The sequence below is a fragment of the Pongo pygmaeus genome, chromosome 1 (assembly GCF_028885625.2).
Source record: "Pongo pygmaeus isolate AG05252 chromosome 1, NHGRI_mPonPyg2-v2.0_pri, whole genome shotgun sequence".
NCBI lineage: Eukaryota > Metazoa > Chordata > Mammalia > Primates > Hominidae > Pongo > Pongo pygmaeus.
The window spans coordinates 50867402-50885927 of record NC_072373.2 but is presented as its reverse complement, the minus strand read 5'-3'; the positions used below and the strand labels follow the sequence as shown (position 1 = coordinate 50885927).

The window sequence follows — 18526 nt, the reverse complement described above, 5'->3', positions numbered from 1 at the left end:
TGTAAGAGAGGGCCTTCATTATCAGCGTCACATTTATTTTCCAGAAAGATTTCTAGCACCCCTCTACCTTACATCTTGCTTTTCAGCCAGGAAGAACAACTTTTAGTTTCTGAAATGTACTAGATTCTCAATGTTGGGCCACATTGCTTTTTTTTTTTTTTTTTTCTAAAAGACTCATCATCTTCCTTTCCTACCTAACTCAAACATATCCCTTTTAACTCAGACATTGCTTATTTTGGGGGAGTCTTCCATGATTACCCTAAGAATAGGGTAAGCATTCTTCCTCCCTGCTTCCATAGAAAGTAGGAAACTATTCCACTTACACATTGTAATGTGGCTATAGTATGATCAAAATAATTTAAACAATACTGTGTGGATTCAAATTTTTCTCAGCTACTCACAAGCTGCTATCCATTTTACAAAGCCTCTTGCATGTATTACTTTGTCTAATCCTCATATCAACTCATATATAAACTAGATTTAATGATTATGGCTCTAAAAACAAGGAGACTAAGCCTCGCAAATATCATTTAACCTGTACAAGACCTTAGTTGGCTGAGCTAGGATTCAAAACTAGGTCATTCCGAGGACAATATAAAGTCCAGCTTTTTTTTTTTTTTTTCACATAGGGATGTATATTTCCAGGTACAGTTTTACATTTTGTTCTTTATTGCATGAACATAAATATAGATACATATGAAAATTCGAAAGCACATGAAAACGCCAAGAGGAAATGCAATACCATCTTATGAAATGAGAAATTACACATATCTTACAGTGAGTTTCAAAATTATATTGCTCAAAGTATTTTTACTGTGGAACCATAGGCACAAACTATAGCAAGAGTAAATCCAAAAATGTTTATTGTTCTTCTATAAACTAACTACTGTGTAGGATACAAGGGATGCTGATTTCACCAGTGCCTTTAAGCAGGACAAATCAAATTAAAAAGTCAGAATGACTGTAGGTGATAATCCAGATGGTGGTAACAATAACAGTAATTACTACCATTTATAGAACTTTTTGATGCTGTTCACTCAACGTTTCTATTTTTATTCAATTATAAGCAAACAGCAGAATTAACCCAACATTCAGCAACTCCAGATCAGCTTTTCTTACCCCCATGAAGAGCTATCAATTTAACAACCACAGTTGTAAGGATTCCTAATAAGCTGTCAATGAGCACTGCTGCCGGTCTAGATGGCCATGCCCCAACAAAAGCAAAGCCACTCTCCCTAATGCTTTTCCCAGGATTGCTTTTTAAAGGGACCAGAGCGAGATACTGACGCCTATTAAGGCATCTGAGATGCACCGTGTTGGGGTTTAGCCTCCATGCCAGCCAGCCTCTGGTTGTCTAGGTGAGCGACAGCACCATAAAAACACGCTGCGTACAATTCTGGTATCAGGATCACAAAGGCAGAGAGGCGACCAATCCTTTTTCTTTTCCTTTTTTTTTTTTTTTTGTAACCTCCCTTAAAGATTCTTTGATGTTTTGCTGTATTACTGTAGGCCTGGTCTTTTTTCCCCCCAATTTTTTCTTCTTTAAACTCTGGATTGCTATTTTCATATTAATTTGATGACCCCATCACAGACCAGAATATTCCTGAAAATAGAGTTCCAATTTGATCAAAACATAAACCAGAGTGAGTGAGTGACTAGAATTATAAAGGCCAGGCAGCAGGAAAAGTTACCCTAAACCATCTGACTGCTCAGGTCTTGCCTGTGCAAAGGGGAGCCGGAAGAGGAGAAATCTATTATACATGCAACACTGAACTGGAGAACACGGCTTGGGGCCTCTGGGACAGTTCAGGTCCCTGAGCTGCCCCCTACTTCCCAGACAGCTGCTCGTGCAGTTTGGGCACATAGTCATCCCACTCAGCCTGGTAATGCTTTCTGGCCACTGGGGCCACGAGCACGTGCTCATATTTTTTTTTTTTTTTTTTTTTTGAGACGGAGTCTCGCCTTGTCGCCAGGCTGGCGTGCAGTGGCCTGATCTCGCCTCACTGCAACCTGCGCCTCCCGGGTTCAAGCAATTCTCCTGCCTCAGCCTCCCGAGTAGCTGGGACTTCAGGCCGTGCCACCACGCCCAGCTATTTTTTTTTTTTTTTTTTTTTTTTTGTATTTTTAGTGGAGACTGGGTTTTACCACGTTGGCCAGCATGGTCCTGATTTCCTGATCTCGTGATCCACCCGCCCCCGTGATCCACCCGCCCCCATGATCCACCCGCCCCAGCCTCCCAAAGTGCTGGGATTACAGGAGTGAGCCACCTTGCCCAGCCAAGCTCGAACTTTTGACAGAAGGATGCCATTTTGAATTTGCCACTGTGGCCTCCAGATCCAGGAGCTCGTCACACTTCAGCAGCCAGTCCTGTTTGTAAACCAGCCAGACATAGCGGTGGAGACCTGTGCCCTCTGGAGGCCCGAGCCCACGTAATGGAGAGGACTGGGCCACTGCTAACGTCATTACCCTTCATGTTGACCACCAGGAAATGACGCCATTCACTGTACTGGGGCTTCTTCCTGCCGGGAGCATCCGGGTCTGTTAGGACCAAGGTGTAGAGTTTCCTTGAATCAAGATCATCCCATGAAATGCTGGTGGGTCTGTTAACCTAGGTGGGTGTCAGCACTTTGCCCAGCTCGTCCACCGCCGCCCTGGCGTAGGTGACATGCAGCGAGTGCTGCGGCTGCCCGTCCACTTCCTGCAGGCTCAAGGGCCTGGACCGCTTGCTGAGGTCCTTGGCATGGCTGCGCAAGAACGGAGCGCGCAGCTGGGAGTGCCACTAGGCAAGGCGCGGGCGCAGCGGCGACTTGGCAGCCTCTGAAAACTAGCCAGGGAAGCCGGGGCTCATTTATAGGATTTTAAAAATATTCCTAAAGGCCTCACAAACTGTCTTGTTTAATAGCCACAACATTGGGAGGCCAAGGCAGGCGGATTACCTAAGGACGGGAGTTCGAGACCAGCCTGGACAACATGGTGAAGCCCCCTCTGTACTAAAAATACAAATATTAGCCGGGTGTGGTGGCGCATGCTTGTAATCCTATATACTCAGGAGGCTGAGGCAGGAGAACCGCGTGAACCCGGGAGGCGGAGGTTGCAGTGAGCTGAGATAGTGCCACGGCACTCCAGCCTGGGCCACAGAGCAAAACTCTCTCAGAAAACAAAAGAAAATAGATGCAACAATCTCCTTTTAACTGAAGAGGAATGATGTAAAGTTATATAAAGTTCAGAGGAATTGATGTAAAGTGAATAGTAAAGAGTTTGGAATCTCCTACTAAAATATTTTAACAGGAAAGAGACACATCAGTGCATTTTACAAGCAGATCAATGTGGCAGTATCTAGCATGCATGGGGAAGGGATGGAGGAAGTTGTCAGTTTAGAAAATGAGTATAAACATTATTGAAATAGGACATGATAAGTACCTGGACCAGGGTAAAGGCAATGGAAAGGAAAAGGAAGCCACAGACCACAGATAGGAGGAATTCAAGGACTGTGTACCGAAATTCAGGAGAATGATGTGAAATGGATGCGCTGAATCCTCTATTCCCAGGAGGCAGCATTATGGAGTTAGGAGAAAATGCAGGAGCTTTGGATTCTAGTAGACCTGGGATTGAGTTTTTACGCTGTTACTCTATATTCGAAGCAATATATTTAAACCAGCTGTGTCTTCCTTTTGTCCTTTATAAAACAAGAATATTAATGCTTATCACATAGAGATATTATGAGGATTGTATAAGACAGTGTATCAAATAGTAGGTATTCGGTAAATGTTCCTTTTTTACTAAAGATAGAGAAACCATTTTCTGATGTACAAAGGGATGAAGAGCTGGCCCGATATGAATTTTCCCAAAGAAGTTAAATGAAAAGGATCTCATGATCCTTTTCAGGATTTATTATTTACGAATGTTAATGTATTATTTTAATATTTTCTTTTTTATGAAATTATTATTTAGTCAAAACATAAGACAATTGATAGGAATACACAGCATGGAAAATGGTTACCAACTAGAGCTGCAGGGTATCAGAGAATGTGACAAGGCAGCAAAATGTTTCTACATATGTCTGTTTTTTCATGCATTATCTTTCATGAGACTATCAAGTGTGTATTTAGGAAGCCATTCAACTTAGTTCAGTGCATTTGCTTGCAAAGGGTGCATGCAGTATGATGTTTCCTACTGGTAGGGTCGTATTTCATATGTGATGATAATGTTGCTGAACAAACAGGAAATATCCTTGCCGAGACTATATTTTATCATTTCATTATCTAGTGGTAAAGGAATGTGAGTTCTATTTACAAATAAACACTTTGTCTACTTTTTTCTTTGTGATCTATTTTCTCCAAGTTGCATAATGTAATGAATTAATAAAGTTTAATTGCTGGCCAAATCAACGGTGACTTTTTATGTTTTTAAATATAAGATTAGGTTCAACTTATTTTTGTCATTAAAATATCATTTGTGAGTGCTTTTCAAAATGAAGTGCTTCTGAAATAAATCACATAATAAAACTAACCTTACTTTTGAAATACATTTTTATTGAAGCAAATACAAATCAATCTGAAATTCAGCATTTTGTAGCAGTTAAATGTATAGTCAGGCAGCTTCAGCATCAACTAGAGAAGTTGTGGTTTTAACCCCGAGATAGGGCTGATTATGCTGGTGCTATGGCAACCTATTGCACCATTTGGTAGCGCCTGTGTGCTTAACCGCATGAGCTGCGCCTCTTCCTTTCCTATAAAGACTCAGAATAAGAAAAACAGAAGTACACCGAAGAGAAGAAACCACAAGAGCAGTAAAGACACTGCTGTTAGCTTTTAGCTGTGCAAACAGCAGTCTTATGAGAACAACACATTGAAAACCTCTTCTATTTGAAAGTGTAGCTTTTCCCGTTATGCCTGGGTTCCTTTAATGATTTTGAAAGTAAACCAAGTGTTTCTGTTCAGAGTTTTCATTAAAGGGAAATAAGAAGAAATAAGCAGTGCATTTATCAGCCTTTGCTTTTATTATCCTCAGCTTTAGGAGTGGGAGGCTTTTGTGCAGCCTCAGAGGACATTTTATTCTGTTTGTGAGATGGGAGATTAGTTTCTGTTAGGCGGACTCCCTATAATCTAGCATTTATTTTCTGCTAATTTTTTATTATACTGTAGTTAGTTCACAAAAAATAGTACAATTTTAATTTATCTCCTGGCTCATTTAGAAAGGGTTGTGGTTGGTGGTGTAAAAACGTTTCTACATAACTAGATTAAATTCACAGACACTCACTTTCCTAGCACTGTTTATTTTCTACGGGGAGCTTCATTTACCTATTCTTTCCCTCACCCCACTTCTTTTACAAGGTACAGGTTGATCAGCAAAGGCTTTTGTTTGTTTTTCTTTGTTTCAAAGCACAGACATAATAAAATCATAACTTTTTTTAGCATGTCCTACTATTTTTCCTTCCTTAAAGATTTGGGTAAAAATACTGAAGGACAGACGAGTTCATGCTACCATTTTTGTTAGGCATAGGCCTGTTCACTTTTCTTCCCCTGTTTTTCTGAAAAATAAGAATCTACCCCTTTTGTAGTCATTGTCCAGCAATTTACACTTTTTAACAATACATTTTAATGTGTGGTACTCTGAATCCCATTTTGATGGTTATATATAATATTTACTCATTTTTGAGTCCCTAGTAGCTCTTTAGCACAAATACTGGATTTAGCATTAAATATTTTTTCCTTATAGCTGCAATGCCATTGAACAAGCATGGGGATTTTTACAGTCAGACAGATCTGCATTTAAATCTAGACTCATTTTGCTACAAGCTCTTTATTTAGCCTTGCATACACGTTTTTATGATTTTGAGCTTTCGTCTGTGAAAAGAAGAGAATACCATCTACTTTGTAGGATTTCTATAATGATTAGATAAAATAATATGTAACAGTATTTAGGACAGTGCCATTCACATAGTAGCCGCTTATTAAATAGTAAACACTGTTGATAGCACTAAATACACTAATAAAAGATTTCACCACTTATGCAAACATCTTTTGATGATTCTTTGTTCTTTATTGATGATTGTAACCTATCCTAGAGGAAGCAAAGAGCTACAAAAACATACACTTACTAAGGGATTAATATAATTAAATGGTTTTTGCTATCTGAAGTATATTGCATAAATCAGGTATATATCCCTGGATTTAGGTAAATGAAAACAGACATTTTCATAAGAAGCAAAAAGACAATTAATATGGGAATAAACTTATTCTGGAAAATGTTTAAAAAGAGAATATGGGTAAGGAAGCATCTTTCTCAGTTGTTCTTAACCCTTGTTTCCATCATAATCACCATCAGAGCTTTAAGAAAATACCAGTGCACAGATCACGTTACCCCACAAACCTACTAAATCAGATTTTCCAGCGTTGGAGCCCAGAAATAGGCACCTTTAATCTAATTCCCAGTCAGGATTAATACAAATAAAGGATTGATATTTTATCTTCCTCAGGATAATAATACTGGTTACACACACACCAATATACATAACTGATAACAAGCCAGAATTTTATAAACTATGTTCTCAGAAACATTGCAGTTATATTGTACAATTGTCCCATAGTATGTCCATGGGAAAAAAATGGGTTTGTGGCAAATACCTTTAGGAGATCTTGAGCTAAACGAAGTGACATAAATTTCTCTATGCTTTTAATATATTAACACACTTTATAAATATCTTTATAAAGGGCATGTAGCATGAATTACTTCTGAAACAAATTTGACTATGGGACATTTAAAGGCACACAAATCTAAATCAAAGACTTCAATCTGACCATCATTGCACAGGAAGCAATAAAATTTTCCCCCTGACTTGTAGATGAATAGTTAAAGACAGAAAAAAAGACAAAAAAAAAGAACTGATGGTTCTTAAATGGTTATCTAGCAGCCTTTATTAATTTTTTTGTCATTAATTGTTTCATTAATCAACATGCCTGAAATATATAACATGATGTTTTAAGCCAAATATAAAATACCTACAAATGCATTCCTGGTTTTGAGGTGTGTGTTTGCAAAGTCATATGTATTCACAAGCAAAAAACATTATTTTAAATATTGGACACGATAATTCATTGGGAGACAGCTAGATATGGTTGCTATCTTTAAAAATTTTTAATTATTTGATTTTATTCCCCTCATGGCCCCAAAAATTTGCCTTCTTTATCCTCAATACTGCTTTACATACTGATATTTTTCTTTATTATTTGCATTATTATTTAAAATGTGTGTATATAATTTGAAAGTTTAAATAGTACCGTAAGGCCTAGAGTAAGTAAGAACAGTCTTTTGCTCCCAGGACTCTTCCCTCCCTTGATATTTTGTGATTTTTAAATGTTATCTTTTATTGTAGTGCTGTTTCTTTAGAACAAAAAAAATGATTTTTGTCAGTATCTATTGACTTCTTCTCTTGATCTTGAGATGTTGTTTTTTATAACCTCTTGCTCTTTGTTCAGGGGTGCAATGTTTTCTCATTTCTGAAAATGTGAATTGTAGTTGGTTATCCTCTCTTTTGCTCCTTGCATTGCCTCATTCTCCCAAGTGCCTCTTTTGTTTATTTGAGCTCTATCTTTATTTCTTATTAGAAGCTTTGGTCTAGTGTTTCTTGGATGTCCATTTGTATTTAATAAAAGGCCTCAATAAAGGGATGTTGAAATTATCTGGACATTGGTAGAGCTCATAAATTCATGTGCCTTAACTAGACTGAATGAAATCAGAAAGGCACTAAACTCACTGAGTCTTAGTTTCCTTATATATCAAATGAACTGCATGTCAATAATCACTAAAATCCTTTGCTTCTGTCTGAGTAGAAATCTTTGGAATTATTTTCTGATGATAAGCAGAAACTGCTTTACTCATGAGATTCCAAAAATAATATTAATATACCCAATATTTTAACATAAAGTCTACATAAAGAATAAGAAGATTATTAAATAGACACTACTTTAAATCTAGCACCTTCCTCGTGTGTGCCTGTGAGCAATTTACTAAACTCTTTTAGGTCCCAGTTTCATTCCCTATAAAAAAGGATAAATAATGCTAACTCATTGGCTTACTGGGATGCTTAAAGGAAAAAAAATACATATATATTGTATAAAGAGGTGTGCATAGTGTCTGCTACATAACATTTCAGTAAACTGTTGCTATCATTATTATATTTACTGATAAGCTAATGGAGGGTAGAAAAGACTGTTTCCTGTGGTTCTCTGAAATCATATTACCTGGTTTGTCGCTGCCCAGAGTGCTTACTCCATAAATACTTAATAATTTAATATGATTTGTTAGATTTATTGTCTGTGGACCATATCGCAGATTTCTAGTGTAAAGAAAAGTGCAATTCTCTTATTTTTATTGTGCACTTTATTATTATCATGCATCGCTAAGAAAGGAAAGCCATACATGTATGTTTTAGCTGACCCTTATTTTTTGTCTTGATTTGCTTTTTTCCACTTTTGTACAGACTTTATGTTTACGGAGGTCAAGTATGCATTCTCAACCTTCAAAACATGCTGTCATTCATTTTAGGGCAGATGCTGAGAATAAGTATTTATTTCATCTATTCTATTTTACCCTTCTGCCCTTGTACTTTTCCCAGATTTGCAGAACTAGACAGGTTTAAATTCCCTAGGACATAGCATCCCACTTTTTTTTTTTTTTTTTTTTTTAGTGGGGAGGGAGAACAGAACGGGTGGTATTTAAAGCCCAAGTATGTCTTTTGAAATGCCATTTTCACTCAAATTGATTCCTAGTTTTTGCTGAAATCTCTGATCAGGGACTTAGGGGTGTGACTTCAAGGTAACTTTGATTTGTGATCATTTAAACATTTTGAGTTGTAAAAGAAACATATTGGGAAAGGTAAATTCAGTAACAATACATGTGTTAGAATAACACAGCTTTGAAGATCAAGTGTTCTGTTATCTACATTTTTATCTGTTTAATGTATCTAGTCAATTCCATTGGTGATTCACAACAGGATTATAATGGGAAAAAGAGCTCTTAGATAATTTACAGATTTTTAGTGCTATGGTGCCACCTACTGAAATATTATTAAATACTCCTTTGACTAAATAATGAAAACACAAGACATTTAAGTTTTAAAAAATGTAGAAAATTTCATCCCTAGAAGATAAAACTCAAAGTGTAGAATGTAGTAACTGTAATATGTGTAACAGTAGATATATTACTGTGTTTATTTTATATTTATTTGATGTGTTTACAGAATTTGAGAGAAAGCTCAATGCAGTTCTTACTTTGAGAAATAGTGATACCTTCTCTTTATTGTCACACACCTACACATGTGCCCTCTTAATTTCCATTGCTATTTCACATATTTTACTTTACCTATTTTCCACACTTTCCCAGTATTGTTCATAAAGAATGTTTACATATATTGTAGTGTAATTTGTATTAAACAATCTCCAAATATTAAATATTTATTGTGCACTGGTTATAAAGCACTTTATGCAAAAATTTTATTTGCTTTTCCCAGATCTATTTGACTCCACTAAGAATATATTGTTGCTTTTAAGTAATACAGGAATTAGGGTAGAGTACAAGGCTGTCTACATACATAAAACAACTTAGGTAACTACATCAGTTCATTTGTTTTGCATTGGACAAGCACAATAATATCCAACCATATACTCCAGTCTAAATGGATAGGTCATGAAGTAGTTAAATATGTTATACAACCAATCTTTTGTTGTTGTTGTTGTTGTTGTTGTTGTCGTTGTTTTTGAGTCAGGGTCTCACTCTGTCACCCAGGCTGGAGTACAGTGGCACCATCACATCTCACTACAGCCTCAACACCCACTCCTGGGCTTAGCCTCCCAAGTGGCTGGGACTATAGGTGCGCACCACCCCACCAGGATAATTTTTGTATTTTAAGTAGAGACGTGGTTTTGCATGTTGCCCAGACTGGATTGCTTGGGTCAAGCGATCCACCTGCCTCTCCCTCCCAAAGTTCAGGGATTACAGGTGTGCACCATTGCACCTGGCCACAACCAATCTCATCAAGTCTTTTTTTTCTATCAGTGAAGATTCAGCACAGTAGCTTCTATCTACGATTTTGGTAATGTTTAATAATGTTTGCACATATGAAGTGCAACAGACAGTTGAAGTCATTGCTCACGTAATTTAGGAAGAATTAAAATATGATAGAGAATAAATAAATTATTGCAGATATTTGGTTGTATAGTTTTCTCTAAATAGTTAAGTACCTTCACCTACTGCCTACCTTATTTAATATATAAAGGCATTCTCCACCAAAGTATTTGTTAGTGTACTGCTAACGTTGATGTAAAAATCATTAGATGACTGGGGGGCAGGGTGCGGGGAATGTCCTTTAGATGTTATGTAGGTGTTTTAACTAAGCTATTTTATATAGGTCATATTTAGTGTGTTCCTACTTTAAGACTGGTAAAATTTTTAACATTAAAAAGATAGAAAAATAGATTTATGTAATCTAGTGCACGTGGCTTATTAAAATTGATATGTTGCTTTAAGTTGCATCACTCTAGTGCCTACCTTATTTCCTTAGGGACATTGGCTTAAATTTTAAAGTAGTTTTTAATTTAAAATTTTTATTTTAAATAGATTCTATGTGTTTTTGTCAGGGACGAAAACATTTTTATGTCATTTATCATGTTGACTAAAAGTTTTACTGAAACTAAAAATCTGTTTATAGGGATTTTATGACCATGAGAACAAGCAAGTTGAGTCTTACACTAAGTCTAAACAGTGATGCTGAAGTCTTGGAATTTTCTTTTAAAAAGATAAAATGGTGTGGTGTGGGGTGTGTGTGTGTGTGTGTGCACATATTTGAAATAGTATATAAAAATGAAATAAAACATAGATTACAATGTTTTAGTGTCGCCTAAAAATCACTCAGTGGAGGAATTTAGAATCATATCCAGTGATAAATCAGTGTATAGGCAAACACACATTCAATTCAAGAGGCCTTTATGGGAAGTAAGCGTGAAAGTAGAAGAAAGGAAAATGTTGGATCTTTAGATATTATACTGTTTTCCAAGGATATTAAATTTTGCTGCATTAAAGATGAAAAGATTCGAGGAAATTTTGAATACGGAGCGATGATGAGATCAGAAAAAAATATATATGTATGCCCATTATTCTGTCCTCTAGCTCCAAAAACTTCTTAACATCTAAAGAAAAGGTCTGTAAATTTTAATAATTGTGCTTGATATTAGTGTAGTTTGGTTGACTTTCCTGTCAAAATAATATTCTGTAATAAATTAATTTGACACACCTCTAGATTTTCTCTAATATTTGTTTATACCATTATAGAGCATTCACTCAGAATATTATGATTTAATCTGCATATCTATTTTTAGGGTCAAGGTTATTTTAGCATTTGTAGCACTACTGGTAATTTACTTGCAGCCAAATTATGATTAAGATGCGTTTTTACTTAGCTTATAAGTTTTTAATAAACACCTTCTCTAAAAGAATTCTCATGCTTAAAATTTCATATGAAGAGGAAAGGCTGTAAGGACAAGTTGATGGGAAAAGGGGACGCCTGATGGGTGAGAGCATGGCCTGTAAAGTCAGACAGGCTCAGGTTCAAGTCTGGCTCAAGTATACTAGACTGGCCTTGTGAACTTGGCCAAGACACTTGGCTTTCCTAAGCTTCTTAGGGTTTTTGTGATGCTTAAGAAAGAAAACATAAGCAAAAGACTTAGTATAGTGCCTGGCACCCAGTAAACACTCAATAAATATTAACAATTAATAACAATAAAATATCATTTCTAAATTATTCTTTAAAAAAGTAAATCATTAGAAAAAGTCTTCTCCATTTTGGTAATTTACCTCTTGTCCTTCTTTTCAGAAGTTAGATTAAAATACTATACATCATGTATTTCTTTTAAAAAACTTATTGCTTTTGGACCACTTGGAAGTTTATTAATCTCTCTGAGACATGGAACATGTACGTAGTCTGATGAATAGTGTACTGGTTGGAAACAGTTCTAGTATATTTACTCAGGCATTCACAGTTCTTTTGTTAAAAAAGCAATAGCTTCACATAGTGTCCCAGCATTTTTCTTCTCATTTCTCTGGTAAACAGATGATGAATTATAATTTTCTTTTATGAAACGCTCTCTATAGTTGGTGCTACACATTTTGGTGACAACAAGGTAGTAAATCAGAACAATAGAATATAGTGGTCCGTGGAATTAGTGGTGCAGGTAACATTAAGATACCTCTTTTCTCTGTCATCAGATCTACTTTCTGATTTCTCCTCTGTATTAACTGATCCTATGGCTTCCGTCATTCTGAGGAAAAAGTTCAAGCTCCTTTTCAAGGCCTACAATGCTTGCTCCTTGGCTCTTCTCCTAAAGCTGTTATCATCAGATCTGTTTGATTTCTCCTTTGCACTTACTCATGCCTAAAAGAATCCAACAATTACTTATCAATAACTTCTTATACATAGGACTCTTGGCTACAGCTGCTTCTCTTTCTTCTCCTCCTCTTCCTCATCTTATTATGTGATTCATGCTGATGTTGATGGGAGAAATTTTGATTATTAGTCTTTATCAGGTGTATCGATGACTAAAATGTCTTTGCAGATGACTAGATATATGTGTTTTATGGGTTATAAGCTTATCCAGGGCAAGGATCATGCTTTTATCATGTTTGAACCTAGTCTCCAACAGCATACCAACACAACAATGTATGTTTCTTGAACCTAAGTGAACTAAATTAACTTGTTTCAAGTTCCAAGGAATGAGGTGCTTGCATGAGAAGGGGCATATCAACCTAATTTTAGATACGTAACAGCTCATGTATTTCTCAGATAAAGAAGAGATACGTGTTGTATAAAGTATGTTCACACACTCAAAAGCAACTTGAATATTTTAAATTTGGTGATATGTTTTGTTCTTCACAAACAATGAAGGACACTTTTCCTTTCACTTCAAACATGAGAGCTATTAGTTATTGCTATACTAATTTTTTTTCTTATTACCTCTTTTGCAAATCAACACAATTCTAAGACTTTAATTTACAAAGAAATAAGAACAAATAAGGAGAGTGGAATGCTGTTGACGGGAACATAAACATAACAATAGTTTACATGAAACAGAAAGATAAAAGCTAACTAGATAAGAAAAGGGACAAAAGTACAAACAATATCAATTAAAAACAATATTTAAGTATGAATTATTAAGAAAAAGAGAAATATAATGAGAAAATAATAAAGTCATTATGTTAATAATTATGTATGACCCATCAATGATATAAAAATATATATAACAAAAATACATTTTACCTCAAGGAATAAGCCAGGGAATGTCATTGAAGAATACTGGGTGATGCTCCTCGGATGGCAACTCTGAAGGAAGAAAACGTTTTCACATCAGTTTGTTCTCAGAAGATAAAATATAAAGGCAGAAATTCACTTTAAGTACCAGCTAATTCACTCTTCTATCTGATCTCTGATTCTCTTTAAAAACCTGAGTTTGCAGTCATTTGGAAAAGAACTTTACAATCTTTTAAATACGCATTTACTAAGATGAGGGATGAAAACACTACACTTCACTGTAGACTGAATCTAGTTCCCATCATGCCAAGAAAGCTGCTCTTTTCAACATTTCCCCAAACCCAGATGATAAATCCAGTTGACCCATGTTGATCCACCATGTTTATCCTGCGTATGAATGCCCATATTATTTGACTTCAACCATTTCCTTCTCGAAACACCCTCTACTCTTTATTCCTGTTTGCTACAGTTTTCCTCCTACTTGGAAAATGTGACTACCTATGCTGGCTCTCTCCTTAATATTCACTGAACTTCAGGATTCTATCTTGGACACTTCTCTTTTATGTAGTTCGGTGATCTCCTTCACCTCTGTAGCTGCAAAATGTATCTATATGCTGATCTATAGCATCAGCGCAGATGTATATCATGAGCTACAAACCTCTATGTTCAAATGCTATTATACATTTTCACATGAAATCTCAAGCAAATTCCGATTCACCTCTCTCTACTCACTGTTTATTACTTCTCAAGTTCAGTGAAACTACAACTCACTAGCATGTTAAACTATCAATCTAGATACTTTCCTTATTACTCTTTCTCCTTTATTCTCACTTGCAAGGATTTACAAAGTCTTGGTGATTCTTGTGTGTTTCATAGATCCTTTTCCCCCAACCTTTCTTTTGGGGTATACTCTTCTTATGTAGAACATCATCTCTGTCTGTTTTGCTTTGGTTTTGGTCTCCTGATTTTCCTGCCCCCACCTTTGTTCTTTAATAATCCATTTTCCATTTCCTGAAAGGTTGACCTAAAATTCAAATGTTTCTCCTTTAGGCCTCCCTTTAAAGACATCCTCTAATGGATATCTAAAGCCTGTAAGATAAATCCCAGCTTCTTGTTCCTCTGGGACCAAGCTAGCTATAAGCAATCCTTTAGGTTGTAGCTTAAATACATCCAAGAAACCCTCTGTATCAACTCCTCTACCAGCCAACCACCAACCCTGGAAATATAAATAAGATGATCCTGTTATGTGCTCCTTTAGCACATTCTGTCTCACCTGTCATCACACTGTATTGATTGTTTTTGTTTATATCTCACACTAAATTGAGCTCATTGAGGGCAGGGAATTTTTATATGTTGGTCATATTATATCCCTAACATGTGGCATAATGTCTAGCACAAAATAGGTACTCAATTAATCATCATTATCTAAATAAATAATGCATTTGGGAAAAAAATGTTTCAAAAGTTTTTCAAAAGTCTTTTGCAGGCTTGAAATTAATCCCAATAGTGATCCTTTAGTCTGTTATGTTTCTGATTTAGCCTGTGGATTCAAAAAATAAATAACATAATTTTGACATATTTGGGCTTTGTAAACATGATACTAAGAGAGGAAATATAGTTTCATTAGGGTAAAAGCTACTGAAAATTGCCACTTGGTGAATGTTCTATCATAGACTTGAGGTACATATAAAAATCTAATATATGTTTACATGAATATGAATGAAATTTGAAATTTTCTAAGAGATTTTTGTTTCTTCTTTGCAGGGCAAAGCCCAGCACCTTCCCCCACTGGTAAGAATTAATATTTGCATTTTTACTAATTTTATTTTCTTGTTGCAAAGTTTATATATTTAACTACAATTTTCTATTATTAACACTGAAATTATTTTTAAGAATAAATTTTATAATCATGAATGATTCTTGACATTCACTTGTTCTTAAACTTTCTGCTTATACATTATAGAGTTTAATAACTACCTAAACATATTATTAAATTTGTATATATATTTTGTGTGTAAATAGTAACTTTTCCCAAACTTGACAGTAAATCACACAACAGGTTTCTACTCTCTTTTAATATTTTAAGACTACAAAAAAATGCATTTAAATTAGATCACAAGATTTTATAGTCTGAAAGCAGGTTAAGAGCTGTCTACGTATGTTATAGATATGTAGATAACAGATTTGTATATGTCTATATTTCTTTAAGAGTATGTTGCTTTTTTCAATGGTATGCAAAACCTTTGAGACTATTAAGATATTTTTAAACAATAATTTTCAAATTCTACTGAACATTTCAATAGTCCTTATAAATGTCTTAATCATGAGATAAATTAAATTTAAAAAACAGAGATGCTACAAATAAATTCATACGTAGTACATGCAAAATAAGAGAGAAAATTAAATTGCAGATGGTTAAATATCACATCACTTAACTGATGTTACTGAAAATGTATTTTTCCTGCATAATCATATGGTTGACAGTATGCAGTATGCATTAAGAAGGTAAGTAAAACGATGAAGACAATTTTGATTTAATATTGTAATGCACAATTCCAACTAACGTACATTCAACATATCATGAAATTGGGTTATTAAAATGAATATTTTTGTCATTAAATAAAAATTCCGTCCAAATGAAGAAAACAAATAACCATGAAAATAGTAACAAAAAAACACTTCTGAATCTGCAAAAGAACTATATTTCCTTATTTTTAAAAAAGGTCTAACACAATTTTACAGCTTTTAGCATGGCAGTGATGTTTTATAAATAAATAAAAGTCATTCCTGCATAGTAGATTGTGATTGGTTTATGCCAGCTACTCAAATGCAACTTAGTATCTCCAACTTTTACAGAAGATAGATTCATCTCAACCATACCAGCTGGCTATTTTTGCAGGAAAGGGATAGGTGTAAGGTAGAATGGGGAGTGATTCTTTAAAATGACACATGACTCATCACCTTATTGAGGGGGTTTCTGTTATCTCTGAATTGACTCTATTATGACAAGCCTCCAAGTGATGAAACCAGGTAAGTTAAAACTGTTAACCAAAATGCAAAGGAAAATGGTCTCTCCCAAATATTGGCCACAACGATGTCATCAATGGAAACCAGGAGAATTTGCAAAGTGGAGGTTCAAGAACAATGTGGAATTGGCAATTGAGTCAGGTTTTCTAATTTTAAATTCTTATTTGTGAAAGGGAATGTGAACTGAACTTAAGATGTGTGCACAGATATGAAGGAGAGTAGTTCTCTGAAAACCTTTCTCCCTACACCTGGGACTGAATTTACTTGGCTAGAAGTAATCTTTAGGAATGCTACTCATCAAAATAGTGTGGTACTATGTATTAGTCTGGGTTCTCTAGAGGGACAGAACTAATAGGATAGATGTGTATATGAGGGGTAGTTTATTAAGGCGTATTGACACACAATCAAGAGGTGAAGTCCCACAATAGGCCATCTGCAAGCTGAGGAGCAAGGAAACCAATCGGAGTCACCAAACCTCAAAAGTAGGGAAGCTGACAGTGCAGCCTCCAGTCAGTGGCCAAAGGCCCGAGGGCCCCTGGCAAACCACTGGAGTAAGTCCAAGAGTCCAAAAGCTGAGGAACTTGGAGTCTGATGTTCAAGAGCAGGAAGCAGCCAGCACGAGAGAAAGATGAAGACCAGAAGACTCAGCAAGCCCACTTCTCCTACCTTCTTGTGCCTGCTTTTTCTAGCCATGCTGGCAGTTGATTGGATGATGCCCACTCATATTGGGTGGGGGTGGGGGGTTTGGGGAGGGTCTGCCTCCCCTAGTCCACTGACTCAAGTGTTAATCTCCTTTGGCAATACTCTCACAGGCACACCCAGGAACAATACTTTGCATCCTTCAATCCAATCAAGTTGACGCTCAATATTAACCATCACATACTATTCTAAAGAGAATGCTGCATGATTTTCTTTCTAGTCTGTTTGTAATTCACATCTAATAAAAGAGTGAGAGTGGACCATAAAGGGAACTTGTTGCAACATTTCTCTCAAAGCAAAAGGGATCATTGGAAGCCGGCAGACACCAGAATTGGTTTAACCTAAAATTAACAAATTAATAATTGTCAAGTCTATAATGATGACAGTGACTTAATGTGAATAGAAAGAATTCTAAACTCTCTCCTTCCGTCCTCCCTCCCTTCTTTCCTCCCTTCTTTCCTACTTTCTTTCCACTCCCTTACTCCCACCCCCTTCTCTTTTCCTTTCTTTTCTCCCACCCTCTCTCCCCCCCTTTCTTTTATTCAATGCAAAGCAGATGAAAAAATATAAAGTTAGACCTGATTTTACACTGAAGACTAGAGGTAGTTACTATCCTATTACTGTACTTAGTTGGATATGCTGGCATGTAATTATGGGTAAAATTTCGATGGATTTATTTGTGAGTTATTTGGTTACAAAAATCTAGAGATTGAAGTTTTTCATTGGAAAATTACACGCATAACAAGTCTATGATAATTTTATTTCTGTAATCACAGAATAGTTCTGCAATATTTCATGTATATTGGCATTGCTGAAGTTCAACATAATTAAGATGAATTTTATCTGTATTTAGTAAAAATTAACTTTAGCTTTGATACTAATGAATAAAGCTGGGTTTTTTATTTATCATACTATTTCCATTTTATTCTCTAGTGAGTAATATTGCAATTTTCGTTCTTAACTCTTTCCTGTCCTATCATTTGTACTCCTTTTCTAGTTTCTCTCATTCTCTACCTTTTTCCATATTTGTGCCATTGTCTTTTGCCTAATCTTGTTGAACTGATTTAATTATTGCTTTTTGTGTGATATAGTTCAGTTTTTGCCTAATTAAATATTTAAAATTTTTTTTTGCGTTTCAAAAAGTAAATATATGTTAAGCAAAAAACAAAATTTTAAATACATCTTTATAATCCCAACCTCCAGAGACCACATGAGCTTTTTTTTTTTTTTTTTGACACATTTGGTGTATTTTTCTATTCTTTTATTAAGAAAACCAGTTTTTTCAGTAAAAGAGCATAAAAAAATTTTAAAGGACTTTAATCAACAGTGCTAATTCCCTGCAGATTTTTTTTTTACCATTGTACACTCATGTCAGCTGTGCATAAACTTATTTCACTACTACTTTGTCACATATTTTCCTCTTCTTAAAGTAAACTTGAATTGTGGAAATTATTTCAGTATTTTAAATTGTATCTCTTTGTTATCATGAAGTCAGACATT

At 35.4% G+C, this 18526-nt stretch overlaps 1 protein-coding gene and 1 pseudogene across 4 annotated transcripts in view; one reads left to right on the top strand and one right to left on the bottom strand.

Annotated features, from left to right (window-relative positions):
* PTPRC (protein tyrosine phosphatase receptor type C) overlaps nucleotides 1-18526 on the top strand; it is a 119015-nt gene that overhangs the window by 38817 nt on the left and 61672 nt on the right. For all 4 annotated transcript variants that reach the window (XM_054479519.1, XM_054479509.2, XM_054479498.2 and 1 more), the window contains exon 3: nucleotides 15065-15091. In XM_054479519.1, coding sequence (XP_054335494.1) covers nucleotides 15065-15091 — 27 coding nt within the window. The remainder of the gene's footprint in view (nucleotides 1-15064; nucleotides 15092-18526) is intronic.
* Nucleotides 1827-12313, bottom strand: LOC129011054 (phosphatidylethanolamine-binding protein 1-like; annotated as a pseudogene).